Source organism: Sminthopsis crassicaudata, chromosome 6, assembly GCF_048593235.1.
Source record: "Sminthopsis crassicaudata isolate SCR6 chromosome 6, ASM4859323v1, whole genome shotgun sequence".
Taxonomy (NCBI): Eukaryota; Metazoa; Chordata; class Mammalia; order Dasyuromorphia; family Dasyuridae; genus Sminthopsis; species Sminthopsis crassicaudata.
The window spans coordinates 11,958,847-11,972,102 of record NC_133622.1 but is presented as its reverse complement, the minus strand read 5'-3'; the positions used below and the strand labels follow the sequence as shown (position 1 = coordinate 11,972,102).

At 44.8% G+C, this 13,256-nt stretch overlaps 1 protein-coding gene across 3 annotated transcripts in view; it reads right to left on the bottom strand.

Annotated features, from left to right (window-relative positions):
- Positions 1-10,779: 10,779 nt before the first annotated feature.
- Positions 10,780-13,256, bottom strand: part of SLIT2 (slit guidance ligand 2) — a 344,055-nt gene continuing 341,578 nt past the window's right edge. For 2 of the 3 annotated variants that reach the window (XM_074275110.1, XM_074275109.1), the window contains one exon: positions 11,692-12,074. In XM_074275110.1, the coding sequence (XP_074131211.1) occupies positions 11,833-12,074 (242 nt within the window). In that variant the 3' untranslated portion in view covers positions 11,692-11,832. Of the gene's footprint in view, positions 12,075-13,256 lie in introns of all 3 variants that reach the window. The other variant, XM_074275107.1, reaches the window with a different exon arrangement.

The following is a 13,256-nucleotide window of genomic DNA, read 5'->3' as shown; positions in this document are numbered from 1 at the left end:
GTGGTGTACTGGCTCCCTGCCTAGTTTAGGCCCTAAGTGTTGTGTGGTGTACTGGCTCCCTGCCTAGTGTGCGCCCTAAGTGTTGTGTGGTGTACTGGCTCCCTGCCTAGAGTGCGCCCTAAGTGTTGTGTGGCGTACTGGCTCCCTGCCTAGTTTAGGCCCTAAGTGTTGTGTGGTGTACTGGCTCCCTGCCTAGTGTGAGCCCTAAGTGTTGTGTGGTGTACTGGCTCCCTGCCTAGAGTGCGCCCTAAGTGTTGTGTGGTGTACTGACTCCCTGCCTAGTGTGCGCCCTAAGTGTTGTGTGGTGTACTGGCTCCCTGCCTAGAGTGCGCCCTAAGTGTTGTGTGGCGTACTTGCTCCCTTCCTAGAGTGTGCCCTAAGTGTTGTGTGGTGTACTGACTCCCTGCCTAGTTTAGGCCCTAAGTGTTGTGTGGTGTACTGGCTCCCTGCCTAGTGTGCGCCCTAAGTGTTGTGTGGCGTACTTGCTCCCTTCCTAGAGTGTGCCCTAAGTGTTGTGTGGTGTACTGACTCCCTGCCTAGTTTAGGCCCTAAGTGTTGTGTGGTGTACTGGCTCCCTGCCTAGTGTGCGCCCTAAGTGTTGTGTGGTGTACTGGCTCCCTGCCTAGAGTGCGCCCTAAGTGTTGTGTGGTGTACTGGCTCCCTGCCTAGAGTGCGCCCTAAGTGTTGTGTGGTGTACTGGCTCCCTGCCTAGTTTAGGCCCTAAGTGTTGTGTGGTGTACTGGCTCCCTGCCTAGTTTAGGCCCTAAGTGTTGTGTGGTGTACTGGCTCCCTGCCTAGTGTGCGCCCTAAGTGTTGTGTGGTGTACTGACTCCCTGCCTAGTGTGTGCCCTAAGTGTTGTGTGGTGTACTGGCTCCCTGCCTAGTTTAGGCCCTAAGTGTTGTGTGGTGTACTGGCTCCCTGCCTAGAGTGCGCCCTAAGTGTTGTGTGGTGTACTGGCTCCCTGCCTAGAGTGCGCCCTAAGTGTTGTGTGGTGTACTGGCTCCCTGCCTAGTTTAGGCCCTAAGTGTTGTGTGGTGTACTGACTCCCTGCCTAGTGTGCGCCCTAAGTGTTGTGTGGCGTACTTGCTCCCTTCCTAGAGTGTGCCCTAAGTGTTGTGTGGTGTACTGACTCCCTGCCTAGTTTAGGCCCTAAGTGTTGTGTGGTGTACTGGCTCCCTGCCTAGTGTGCGCCCTAAGTGTTGTGTGGTGTACTGGCTCCCTGCCTAGAGTGCGCCCTAAGTGTTGTGTGGTGTACTGGCTCCCTGCCTAGAGTGCGCCCTAAGTGTTGTGTGGTGTACTGGCTCCCTGCCTAGTTTAGGCCCTAAGTGTTGTGTGGTGTACTGGCTCCCTGCCTAGTTTAGGCCCTAAGTGTTGTGTGGTGTACTGGCTCCCTGCCTAGTGTGCGCCCTAAGTGTTGTGTGGTGTACTGACTCCCTGCCTAGTTTAGGCCCTAAGTGTTGTGTGGTGTACTGGCTCCCTGCCTAGAGTGTGCCCTAAGTGTTGTGTGGTGTACTGACTCCCTGCCTAGTTTAGGCCCTAAGTGTTGTGTGGTGTAATGGCTTCCTGCCTAGTGTGCGCCCTAAGTGTTGTGTGGTGTACTGGCTCCCTGCCTAGTGTGCGCCCTAAGTGTTGTGTGGTGTACTGACTCCCTGCCTAGTTTAGGCCCTAAGTGTTGTGTGGTGTACTGGCTCCCTGCCTAGAGTGCGCCCTAAGTGTTGTGTGGTGTACTGACTCCCTGCCTAGTTTAGGCCCTAAGTGTTGTGTGGTGTACTGGCTCCCTGCCTAGTGTGCGCCTTAAGTGTTGTGTGGTGTACTGACTCCCTGCCTAGTTTAGGCCCTAAGTGTTGTGTGGTGTACTGGCTTCCTGCCTAGTGTGCGCCCTAAGTGTTGTGTGGCGTACTGGCTCCCTGCCTAGTGTGCGCCCTAAGTGTTGTGTGGCGTACTGGCTCCCTGCCTAGTGTGCGCCCTAAGTGTTGTGTGGTGTACTGGCTCCCTGCCTAGTTTAGGCCCTAAGTGTTGTGTGGTGTACTGGCTTCCTGCCTAGTGTGCGCCCTAAGTGTTGTGTGGTGTACTGGCTCCCTGCCTAGTGTGGGCCCTAAGTGTTGTGTGGTGTACTGGCTCCCTGCCTAGTTTAGGCCCTAAGTGTTGTGTGGTGTACTGTCTCCCTGCCTAGTGTGCGCCCTAAGTGTTGTGTGGTGTACTGGCTCCCTGCCTAGTGTGCGCCCTAAGTGTTGTGTGGTGTACTGGCTCCCTGCCTAGAGTGCGCCCTAAGTGTTGTGTGGTGTACTGACTCCCTGCCTAGTTTAGGCCCTAAGTGTTGTGTGGTGTACTGGCTCCCTGCCTAGAGTGCGCCCTAAGTGTTGTGTGGTGTACTGACTCCCTGCCTAGTTTAGGCCCTAAGTGTTGTGTGGTGCACTGGCTCCCTGCCTAGTGTGCGCCCTAAGTGTTGTGTGGTGTACTTGCTCCCTGCCTAGTTTAGGCCCTAAGTGTTGTGTGGTGTACTGGCTCCCTGCCTAGAGTGCGCCCTAAGTGTTGTGTGGCGTACTGGCTCCCTGCCTAGAGTGCGCCCTAAGTGTTGTGTGGCGTACTGGCTCCCTGCCTAGTGTGCGCCCTAAGTGTTGTGTGGCGTACTGGCTCCCTGCCTAGTGTGCGCCCTAAGTGTTGTGTGGCGTACTGGCTCCCTGCCTAGTGTGCGCCCTAAGTGTTGTGTGGCGTACTGGCTCCCTGCCTAGTGTGCGCCCTAAGTGTTGTGTGGCGTACTGGCTCCCTGCCTAGTGTGCGCCCTAAGTGTTGTGTGGCGTACTGGCTCCCTGCCTAGTGTGCGCCCTAAGTGTTGTGTGGTGTACTGGCTCCCTGCCTAGTGTGCGACCTAAGTGTTGTGTGGTGTACTAATCTATTTAGTGTCTAAAAGGCCTAGAAATAAATACACTCCCCTCTTTTAATATCTTTTTATGTCCCATCCCATCATTCCCCTAAGAAGAGGATAGAGTCGGTCTTGTCCCAAGTTTCTCCAGAGAGCTGGTCCAGACGATTCTTCTTTGCTCTCTTCAGTCCAACTTGGAGGCTTTAACGTATATAAACTTTATTCCCATGATTATCTGCACTTTCATGTCTTTCAAGAAAAACCCCCCAAAAAAGACAAAATAACCTCTTCTTTGTGACTTCTGCATCCCTACTCCCTACTCAGGGAAGCTGGAAAAGGGACCTCAAGAGGAAGCTCTCCTCTTTCCTTGCTAAGTTATACTCATTCTACTGTCTTTGTACAAGGGATGCTCAGCATCCTCTGTTATTCTTGGTCATAGGTGTTCGCAAGCTTTTTTCTTCAGAAAGAGGCAGGATTGAAGGTGGAACCCCACTTTGTGAGCCTCTCGTCCATCTCTAATCTCAGATTCATTCTGGTCAATGCATTCATCCTTCAAAAAAAAAATTTTCTGTTAGGGTGTTAATAACTTCAAGTTTTTCTTTTTCTGTAAATATACAAGTAGCTAATTTGGATCTACACAAAAGTTAACTAACTAAAGCTGTACAACTGTTAAATACCCTTTGAGCCCATTCTTTGAGTTTTGAAATTTTTCCCAGAGTTGACTGGGGCAATCTAACTTAGGTTGGTCTATTATATTTTTAGATTGACTGAATTTACTTCTTTAGGGCCTGAAGCTTCTAGAAAAGTTGCACTAAGATCTTGTCCTTGTTCCCTGCTTCTCTCCTTTAGACAGGCTTATGGAATGTAGCCTGGGTTCTTCTGGAGTTTCTTCTACCATCCCAACATCTTCTTCTGGAACTTCTCAGCCTTTCTGGCCTGGAAGGTGAAACCTCCTACCAGAAGCAGGGGTAGCAGCCTGACCCCTCAGTCCAAAAGTACTAAGGTTTCTTAAAGCCCTTCTTGCAGCCCTTCCAACTGAAAGGGGAATTCTACTTCAGCTACAGCCAGGAGAAGAACAGGTACAAAGTATACCATGAGAACCCTTCCCTTTTAATCCATTTAACTCTTTAGAAGTTGGGGTTAAACTTCAAAAGACAATTTTCTACCACCTTAAAACTTTGGGGCTGAGTTTAAATTTCAATCCTAATTCTAAAATTCTAAAACTAAAAATAAAAATGAGTGAAGTTCAATCTTTGCACACATTTCTAAGATCTTAGTTTTCCAATACTGAATACTTCTTTATTCTGGCACTATGTCTGGTTAGCTTAGTCAATTTTAGCTTAAAAATCAAAATTTCCCTATTAAGTTACTCAGGTCACAAGTTAATCATCTTAAACCTATGTCATCTAATTAGATATACAGACTTTGAAAGTAAGATTTTAGAATTGTGCAATATAATGTTATGACCTCTTTAAAAATCATCAATGTGCTTTACAAAACTTAGCTTTAAATTATTTAGTTATTAGCCATATTCTGAATTTTAAAATTGTTTGGCTTTAACAAACAGCGGATTATTATTTCAATCTTATTTGATAGTAATTGAGCTCCTGGGTTCTTACAGGCCTGGCGGTGAGACTGAATTTTTACTTCTCTATTGGTTGGCAACAGCCTTGCATTCAAATAGCTAAGGATGCTTTGTGCCATAATCGTGTCCGGGCTTTTTCCCCACTCTTACAGCAAATCCCTATATTCCCATCTTAAAAACCATGTACAAAAATGCAAGTCTGGAATCTCCCCATTCTCTGTCATATGTGTAGTAATCGGTCATGCGTGTTACTACAAAGAAGGAAAACACATTTACCTAACCCAAATATTCACCTACCCAAAGAGGTTAATACACCTTGAAAAAAATTACAGACCTTACTTACACAAACATTAGAACATTTCCCTAGAGATGCAACTGTGAGATCCGCCTGCTATTGTCATGGAAGAAAATGCTAGGGCAATTTTTAAAGAACTGTAGGCTAGGGTTTTGTTATATCCGTGCATCAAGTCCATTCCATTAAAACTACTGGAGAACAGCATCTCTTTATCCTCTGTGTGCGGGCCGCAAGTATGTTTTCTTACAAATACGATAGGCACACACTAAGCCACAGCAAAATGGCTTTCTGAAGCAGTCACCGTCTATTACACTGGTCTTCTTATTCCTTCATCGGATCCTGGCAGAAAGAAAAAGAAAATAACTCGGAGCAGGCAAATAGTATGGACACCCTCGGGTGCCCTTCTAATCTCGGGCAAACTTTTCTGAGGCCTGTATAAGGCTACAAGCAATGTCCTTCTGTGCCTTTTTACTGCTCACAGGCTGGTACAAACTACCGGACAGGACTAAATGCTGATATTTTATACCCAGATAACTCTGGAAAGTACCACTAAAGCCCACCTTGTCTAGGAAAACCCTGACAGAGGTGTTACCCGTACACAAGTTTGTATCAATCTATCAACATCCTGGGTTTTTTTTTTTAGGGGATTTACTCTAAGATGCCTGTTGAGGAAGGGTTGGACGCTCTCCGTCTCTCCAATCTGAGACCTTTAGGATGATTCTTGTTTATTCCCAGAAAAAAGATGTTTCACAAGATCCCCTCAGTCCTCAAAAGACTTTGAGCCCCATTTTTTGGAAAGGAAACATTATTAGGGTGAATGACCCAGTGAGCATGGGCCCCCTGTAAGGACTCGGCCCATCTCCCCTGCTGTTAACCAACTTGTGTCCTCCTTTGCCCCGAGTTTCTCTAACACTCCCTACTATCTTGTCTCCTAAACCCCATCCTACATAGGGATAACTCATTTTTCCAAGATATCTTTTGCAAATCAAGACTGGGGAATAATGAAGCTTTCCTCTGTCAAGAATAAGCTATTATCAGATAATTGGACAAAGGAACTCTCTTGCAAATCCCATTGGCCATCCCCCCCACCTGAGTATCCGCAAACAACCTTTTGAGATATGGATTCGCAAGCCTTTGCCTGGTGCTTTCAATCTGGCTCCTGTGAGCTCCCTGGCACTCACTCTAGATTCCTCCCCTTCTAGAGTCTGACCTTTCAACCCAGGACAACCTCCAAGGGTATTTTTCCCCCTCTAAAAGGTCTGCCTGTGGTGATCTTTGCCATGTTCTCCTCAGGACTAAGCCCACTAGGAGGTTCTTTCTCTCCCTCATACCTGCCTTTTAATGACACCATTGTCCTTATTCTCGCTGGCCTTTAACCTGGCAGACACTCTCCCATCTCATGGAGTATTTTCTTTCTCCTTTTTCTGTTCTCTTGAACTTAAGTCTAACTATATTTACCGTTCCCGATGTCTGTTCCATGGAAGGGATATGTCTAAGCTTTTCCCGTAAAGAAACGTATCTTTTGTGAAAGAATCACCATTGTGAATTTGTGACATGCTTATTTTGCTTTGGGTATTGCTCTCCCAGGGACATCGGGCTCCTCATTCCCATGGGGGCATCCTCCAGGGACCAAAGACCCTCAGTGGAGAAACCAGCAACAGTCGGCATTTTGAGCATTTTGATCGTTATGTTCTCGTAAGCTGAGTAAATCTAATTTTATGTGCCTTGTTTATATCGAATCAGTCACTGAGATTACTCCGGAACTTAACATCCGTGTCTTCCACAGACAGCAATGGACAGCCACAGATGGTAAGCACTTCCTCCCAGAAGTTTGGGCCGGAACTATGCAGCCTGTAGGCCATCTCCGGCCTTTGCTGTGAAGCCTTGACTGGAAGCCACTCCCGTGAAGCAATCAAATTGTGTTCTGACAGCAATAACTGAACACAGCGTAATCCAGTTTTCCGCTTACACTGCCACAATCAAAGTGATTAGGAAGGCACAAAGCCCTTTTTCTAAGAAAAAAAATAAAAATAAAAAACCAAAACAAAACATAGAAATGCCTAGCAAAGGAGCTTCTCTGGGAAGCAGGATGTCTGGTGATCTCACTTAGCCACCATCTCCTAAAATGAGATTCTAAAGAAAAGAGTCAAGATTTCAATCTCTGAATCTCGCCAGTCTTGCGGGCACCTGGTTCCCCTCATATTATTACTATTCAATAGCCTCAATCACCCGTCCTTACCTTCAATTACAACTCAATATTGATTTTTTTCCTGCCCATTATTCCTGCTTGAGCTACAATGGTTCTCTTCTGATGCTTGTCAGCTCCATTTTAGGAGCTGTTAAATGAGAAGGAACACATCTGTGAATGACAGACACAATACACGACTTGATTAGGAAACAAATCTCGGCGTTTGGGGAGAAGTGAGATGGTCTCCATGCCCCCCTCCCAAAAAAAAAAAAAAAGGGTGGCAATCTAGATTTCTATAGCTTCTTTTATCTCTAACTCTTTTACTTTTTTGACTAAATTTTTCCTCACTGAATGAGGTCCAGGCGGACTTCGTATCTGCCAGATAAAGGTAAGTGTGCCCTGTCTGAAGCAGCCAAGCTCCGTTCCTGCCCCACTTGCACACAGAAGGCAAGATTCTTTGGGAAATGTTTTAGCTGGGTAGGGCCCCATCTGAACAGATCCAAGGTGTATCCTGCAGCAACATTTCACATCACAATGAGCCAATTTCATATATCTTCCCCCCCCCCAGGCTGGGGTTAAGTGACTTGCCCAGGGTCACACAGCCAGGAAGTGTTAAGTGTCTGAGACCACATTCGAACTCGGGTCCTCCTGAATTCAAGGCTGGGGCTCGATCCACTGCGCCACCTAGCTGCCCCACAATGAGCCAATTTCAAAGAAGAGGCAGAGCAAATCCACTTCCATACCTCTGGCCATTTAAGGGACACTGATCCACAGTTTTCAAAGGCATTTTGCCTCAATGCCTGGAATGAATAACTATCTTATATCAAATAAATATGGAAATTTGATATCATTGTGACATTTAAAATATTTGAGTTTCTGGGTAATTTAATCATTTTATGAATATGGTCAACAGATAATAATCTGTTAAATATCTGTTAAATAAAGAGATAGGATGGCCATTTGACTGTCTTTTAGACCAAGGATTCATGTGGGCAGAGAACTGTTTATATACCTTTCAAATCAGTAGCTGACCCATCAAACGATCAGATCTCATTGGTTAGCATAACTGGAGGAAGACTATTAAAATGAAGACTGTATCTCTTAGATAAGGAAAATATCTTTTTTACCAGACCACCCATATTTGGAGGCTGTTAATTCAAACAAAACTTACCTTAGATTAAAATCACTGTACACTTGGGGGAGGTCTGACCAAGATTTGGGAAGAGTTGATGCAGTTTTTTTAATTAACCATTTCTTATAAGAAAACCATTGGGACTTTGGCACAAAGGGGGAACTCTGAATCTCCAAGATACTGTTATTCTTTATTTCTCACGGCATTTATCCAGTTAAGTGCCTAATAAATACACATGTGCCAAACTGAGACGACAAGAATCTTCTCTTACTTCAATAGGCCTTCTTAGAGCCACAGTGTAAGGTCTGTGTTTTCTAACAGTGGGGGTCCTTCTGGCACTGGTCACCCCCTTTCCGAGAAGGGCAGCAGCTAAGGGTCAGTCTGCTGCCATTCAGCACCCAATAACTCCCTGTGCTCCCGGGGTTCTCGGCAGCTTCGAACTCCAACTCTCAGGGTCCCTCTGTGCACCTGCGCTTAGGAAAGAACAAAGCAGCAGAGACGTTAGAGGTTTGGTCCTAGGCCAAATTAGGAAAGCAAATGGTAACCCCTTCTAGTTAGTAAGTGGAGAAAACAACCTCTTAAATTGGCCTGAATGTCCCTTATCTGTTCCTTTTGGCATGGCTACCTTATGTCCTACACGATTCAGCCTTTACTAAATGTCTATGTGCAAGCCGGGCCGTGACATCCTACCTCACTCCATGCAGTTTTAAGCCCTTCCTAGAAATAAGGAGACAAAACCAAAGTGATCCCTGAGCTCAGTGAGCTAGCCTCCTATTTATCTTTTAATACATATTTATTCAGAAGATATATCTGTTGACTGACTCACTGGTTCACTTTCGGGATTTTAATGTTCTTTTAAATGAAGTAAACATCTGTAATATTTAATATTGTGTATTTCCTGAGATGATACTGCTGGAATGACAGAAAAGAATTCAGATTTATGCCATTAAGTTGTTTAGACTTATCTCAATAATTAAGAATAGCTTAGATTGCCATGATACTGTTAATGAGTCAACTTACTGATGTGTAGTTGTCGGTACATTATAATTAGATTTGAAGGTAAGCTCCTGAGGGAAAGCCTTTCTCTGCCTCTCTGTCCCTGGCTCTTAGCACAAATCCTTACCCACAAGAAGAACTTAATACACATTAACTTACTGATAGCAGATTCCTTTAAGCAGGATTTTATTTTTCAATGAAATTTAAATGATCCCATTTATACAAATTTCACTTTAGCTTCCTAAGATAGAAGCATGAGAGATTCATATGCTTAATGGATCAGTCTGCCTTGGATTCCAAGATGGGAGTTCAAGAACCCCCTTTAAAACATTAGCTGTGTAGCCTTAGGCAAATTGCTTAAGCTGCCTCTCACTGTCCCAGTCACTATCCAAGATTAAATGATAGAGGAGGAGTTGATATATTCTCCTCCCCCCCCCCCCCCCCCCCCCCCGGCTGGGGGTAAGTGACTTGGCCAGGGTCACACAGCCAGGAAGTGCTAAGTGTCTGAGATCAGATTTGAACTCCGGTCCTCCTGACTCCAGGGCTGGTGCTCTCTCCACTGCGCCCCCTAGCTGCCCCGAGTTGATATATTCTGAGGGAAAAAGTTCCCTCAGCAGGGAGTTCTCAATTGAAAAAAAAAAAATTACATATGAGCAACAAAAACATATACATACCTATATTGTTGAGATATTGTTAATCTCTGAATATCCACAGGGAACGGAAGCTTTGCCACACACTAGAAACAATTTTACAGAAAAGGAGAAAGGGTAAATTCTTCATCCTATAATCCAAAGTTGGACTCTCTTGGTTTCAATTCCTGGCAAAATTCTGCACTATATTATTTAAATCCACTGGGATTCATAACAGTCGTACAAAGGGAATCACACTAAAATTCACTGATAGCACCGTCACCGTTTATAGAGAAATGTTTGTGGATCAGATAGAATTCACCAGAAAATGCCCCATAGAATAACTTCACATTAGAACTTCGTTTACAAAAAGCACCGCTTTCTTATTGAATACTGTTGTCCTGTGGCCATTCCCAGGTTTGTGATGCAGAATCATGTCAAACACGCAATCAAAAGGCATGTGTTTTCTCCCACCCCTCCACCCACCAGAACTTTGGAGAGCCCCTAAAAATCTCCCCAGTTTCTAAGAATGCCACCAAGCTGTTAATGAAGTAAATATCTGTTTAATTTACAAACATCAGTAGCATTACTGATATTAGTCCAGATAAAACAAAGCACACGGCATTATACATGTACATCTAATTTTCTTGGTTTAAAAAAATGGAAAGAAACATCTGCATTTTTACAGGGTACCCTGGGATTTTAAAGAAAGAAGAGCACAACCGACTATAAATCATTACCAATTCTACCTTGTCATTTAGCAGCAAACATGTTAACATAGGGAACAGGGGAATAAAGTAGCTTTATTATTTGGAAAAAAAAAAATCACAGTTCTTGATATTACAGGTTTTTAAGGATAAAGAATTCTGGGGAAATATTCATTTATAAAAAGGTCTATTTCCTAGTGTCATTTTTCCTCTACACCATCTTGTTTGGGGGATGTATGTGTTGAGCCGGGAACATTCCCTTCTCTCCATTGCCACTTAACACAGTGAAATTCTTCTCTCATACTTTACTGGTTTTGGGGAAGTGTCCTGAAGGTTGACAACATTTATAACCAAAGGTTAAATGGTCACTTTTGGTTTAAGGGTTTTTTTTTGTTTGTTTGTTTTGTTTTGTTCTGTTTTTTTAATGATACCAGAGGGCAGATGCTAAGAAAAACAACCAGACCAAAAATATTTACCCCAAGACAACAGGCTATGTTAGTCCTATTGCAAAAATAATAATAATAATAATAATAAATCCTGATTTTAATTCTTAAAAAATCCAAAATACAAAAATATCAGGACAAATATAAATTAATATATATTAAACCATTGAAAAACCGTAAAAGGGATGGCCTAAAAATGTTAAGTACAAAGTACTTTTTATATAATAAATATTTCTCAATGAAACTGAATACTGTATAGGGCTGCTTCAACTCATAGAAACAAAAAACATCTTGACTAATTTATCCATCAATAACCTATTGGTTCTGTGTCCCCTTTAACATTTACATTACAAAGAATTAATACTGGAAAAAGGTAGATGAACACTCGTGTGTGCTTCTTTTGCTAACATGCTTGACATGAAGAATAGATTTTGAGAATATTTTAAGAGCCCTCATTCCTCTCTTGTCTTACACCACACCTCTTTCCCACTCCGGGAAGCCCTCTCTCCCAATGGTGCCCCAGCCCGGTGATCTGGGCACTCTGCATTCCCCTTCACCAGTGGGTGTGCACGTGCGTGTGCGTGTGGTACGTACGCCCCATGGGACGGAGACACGTGCCACAGGAGTGAGCCAGGGGCCACAGGCCTCCTGCTCGGTGGGTCGTTCCTGGATGCTCTGCGGGCCACCGGCCGTCCCTTGGGTATCGCCTCCGTTTGTCTTCAGCATGTTCTAAAGAAGGATCCGGGTAAAAGCAGCTCTGCTTCTTCCCTTCGCTGCTGCGATGCTCTTGGTATTGTCTGTCGTCGAGCTCCCCCGGCCTGGGAGAAGTCTGAGTTCAAGCACTTCAATCTTTTTGCAAATGCAGAAAAAAAGTCTTTATTCTCATAATAAAAATAAGTCTGTTCTGTATTTTACAATATATTTCAAATATTTCCACTATGAAGCATGAATAAGTCCGCCAAGGCCTTTCCAGAGCCAGAGGTGCGAGGCCGCTCAGGCGGGGCACCTCGTGCAGCCACATTTGACCACCTTCTCTACCTCGTCCACGAAGGACGAGCCGTCCGTGCATTCGAAGGAGTATTTCCGCCTCTTGCTCCTCAGAGGGCCGCAGCACTGGCCGCTGGCGCAGCCGCCTTTGCACTCCAGGCGCGAGACCTTCTTGGTGGTCTGGCAGGCCGCGTAGCCCTGCTGCTTTTGGTAGTAATCTCGGACCCGTTCTCCTCGACAGGAGACTTCTAGGAGAGAACACAGAAACAGAAGGATCCCGGATTTAATTTAGGAAGTGCCCTTTTAGGGACAGCTAGATGGTGCAGTGGATAGAGCGCCAGCCCTGAAGTTAGGAGGACCTGAGTTCAAATCTGGCCTCAGACACTTAACACTTCTTAGTGTGTGACCCTGGGCGAGTCACTGAACCCCAACTGCCTCAGCAAAAAAAAAAAAAAAAAAAGGAAGTGCCCTTTTAAAAATGGGATGGCTGTTTTTGGTGCTAGGGTTCAGCAGGCCTGTTATTTGCCGGTACCGTAACCTTTTAAAAACTGTAAATAAGCTTCTTTTTGCTCTTATTCTCTGCAAAATGAAGGTTAGGTATACCGACTATAAATATGATATGATTGCAGTGACAAGAAAATTGGATTCTTTAATCTTTTCCTCTACTCCCAAAATCCCCATCTTTGGTTTTGGACATGGCTAACAGCTGCTTTTGTTTACCGGAGGGAACTGTTTCGGAGAGAATCCGACTTAATTTATTAGACCTGGAGTTTAATATTATTCACTCTGTTACTTAATACAAGTTACATTCCACTAACTTCATAAATTACCCAAGTATAAACCCGCTCAAAAGCGGACATCTGCTAAAAGCTTCCATGGGCACGTTCCTCCAATCTGCTCACACTGCCACACAAAACAAAATAAAGCAAGGCCAGCTGGGGCGCGGGAGGAGGAGGGCCGCTCTGCTGGACAAAGGCAAGGGGAGAACGGTGAGCTGACAAAGTCACGGCCTTGCCTCCGCCTCGCCTGCATCACTTGGCCGATAAATCAGTCTGACCCGAGAGGTCAGAGACAGATTTTCTGACAAAACTAAAAGCGGGGAGATGAGGAAGACATACAAAAGTAGAGAAATAATAAATATTGAAGGGTACAGAAAGAAAAAGGGAAATGGAGTTGAGCATAAAAATAAAATTAAAATGCTTCTGATGAAAGAAACAAACCCAATATTTTTATAGAGAGCAAAGGATAGGAAAAGCATTCCATCTCTCTATGAATGCTGGGGCAGGGCCTGAAGCATTGCTCACACGGGGCATTGGCTCAGTCATTTGAAAGAAAAGAAAACGGGGCAGCTAGGGGGCGCAGTGGAGAGAGCACCAGCCCTGAATCCAGGAGGACCTAAGTTTCTGGTCTCAGACACTTAACACTTCCTA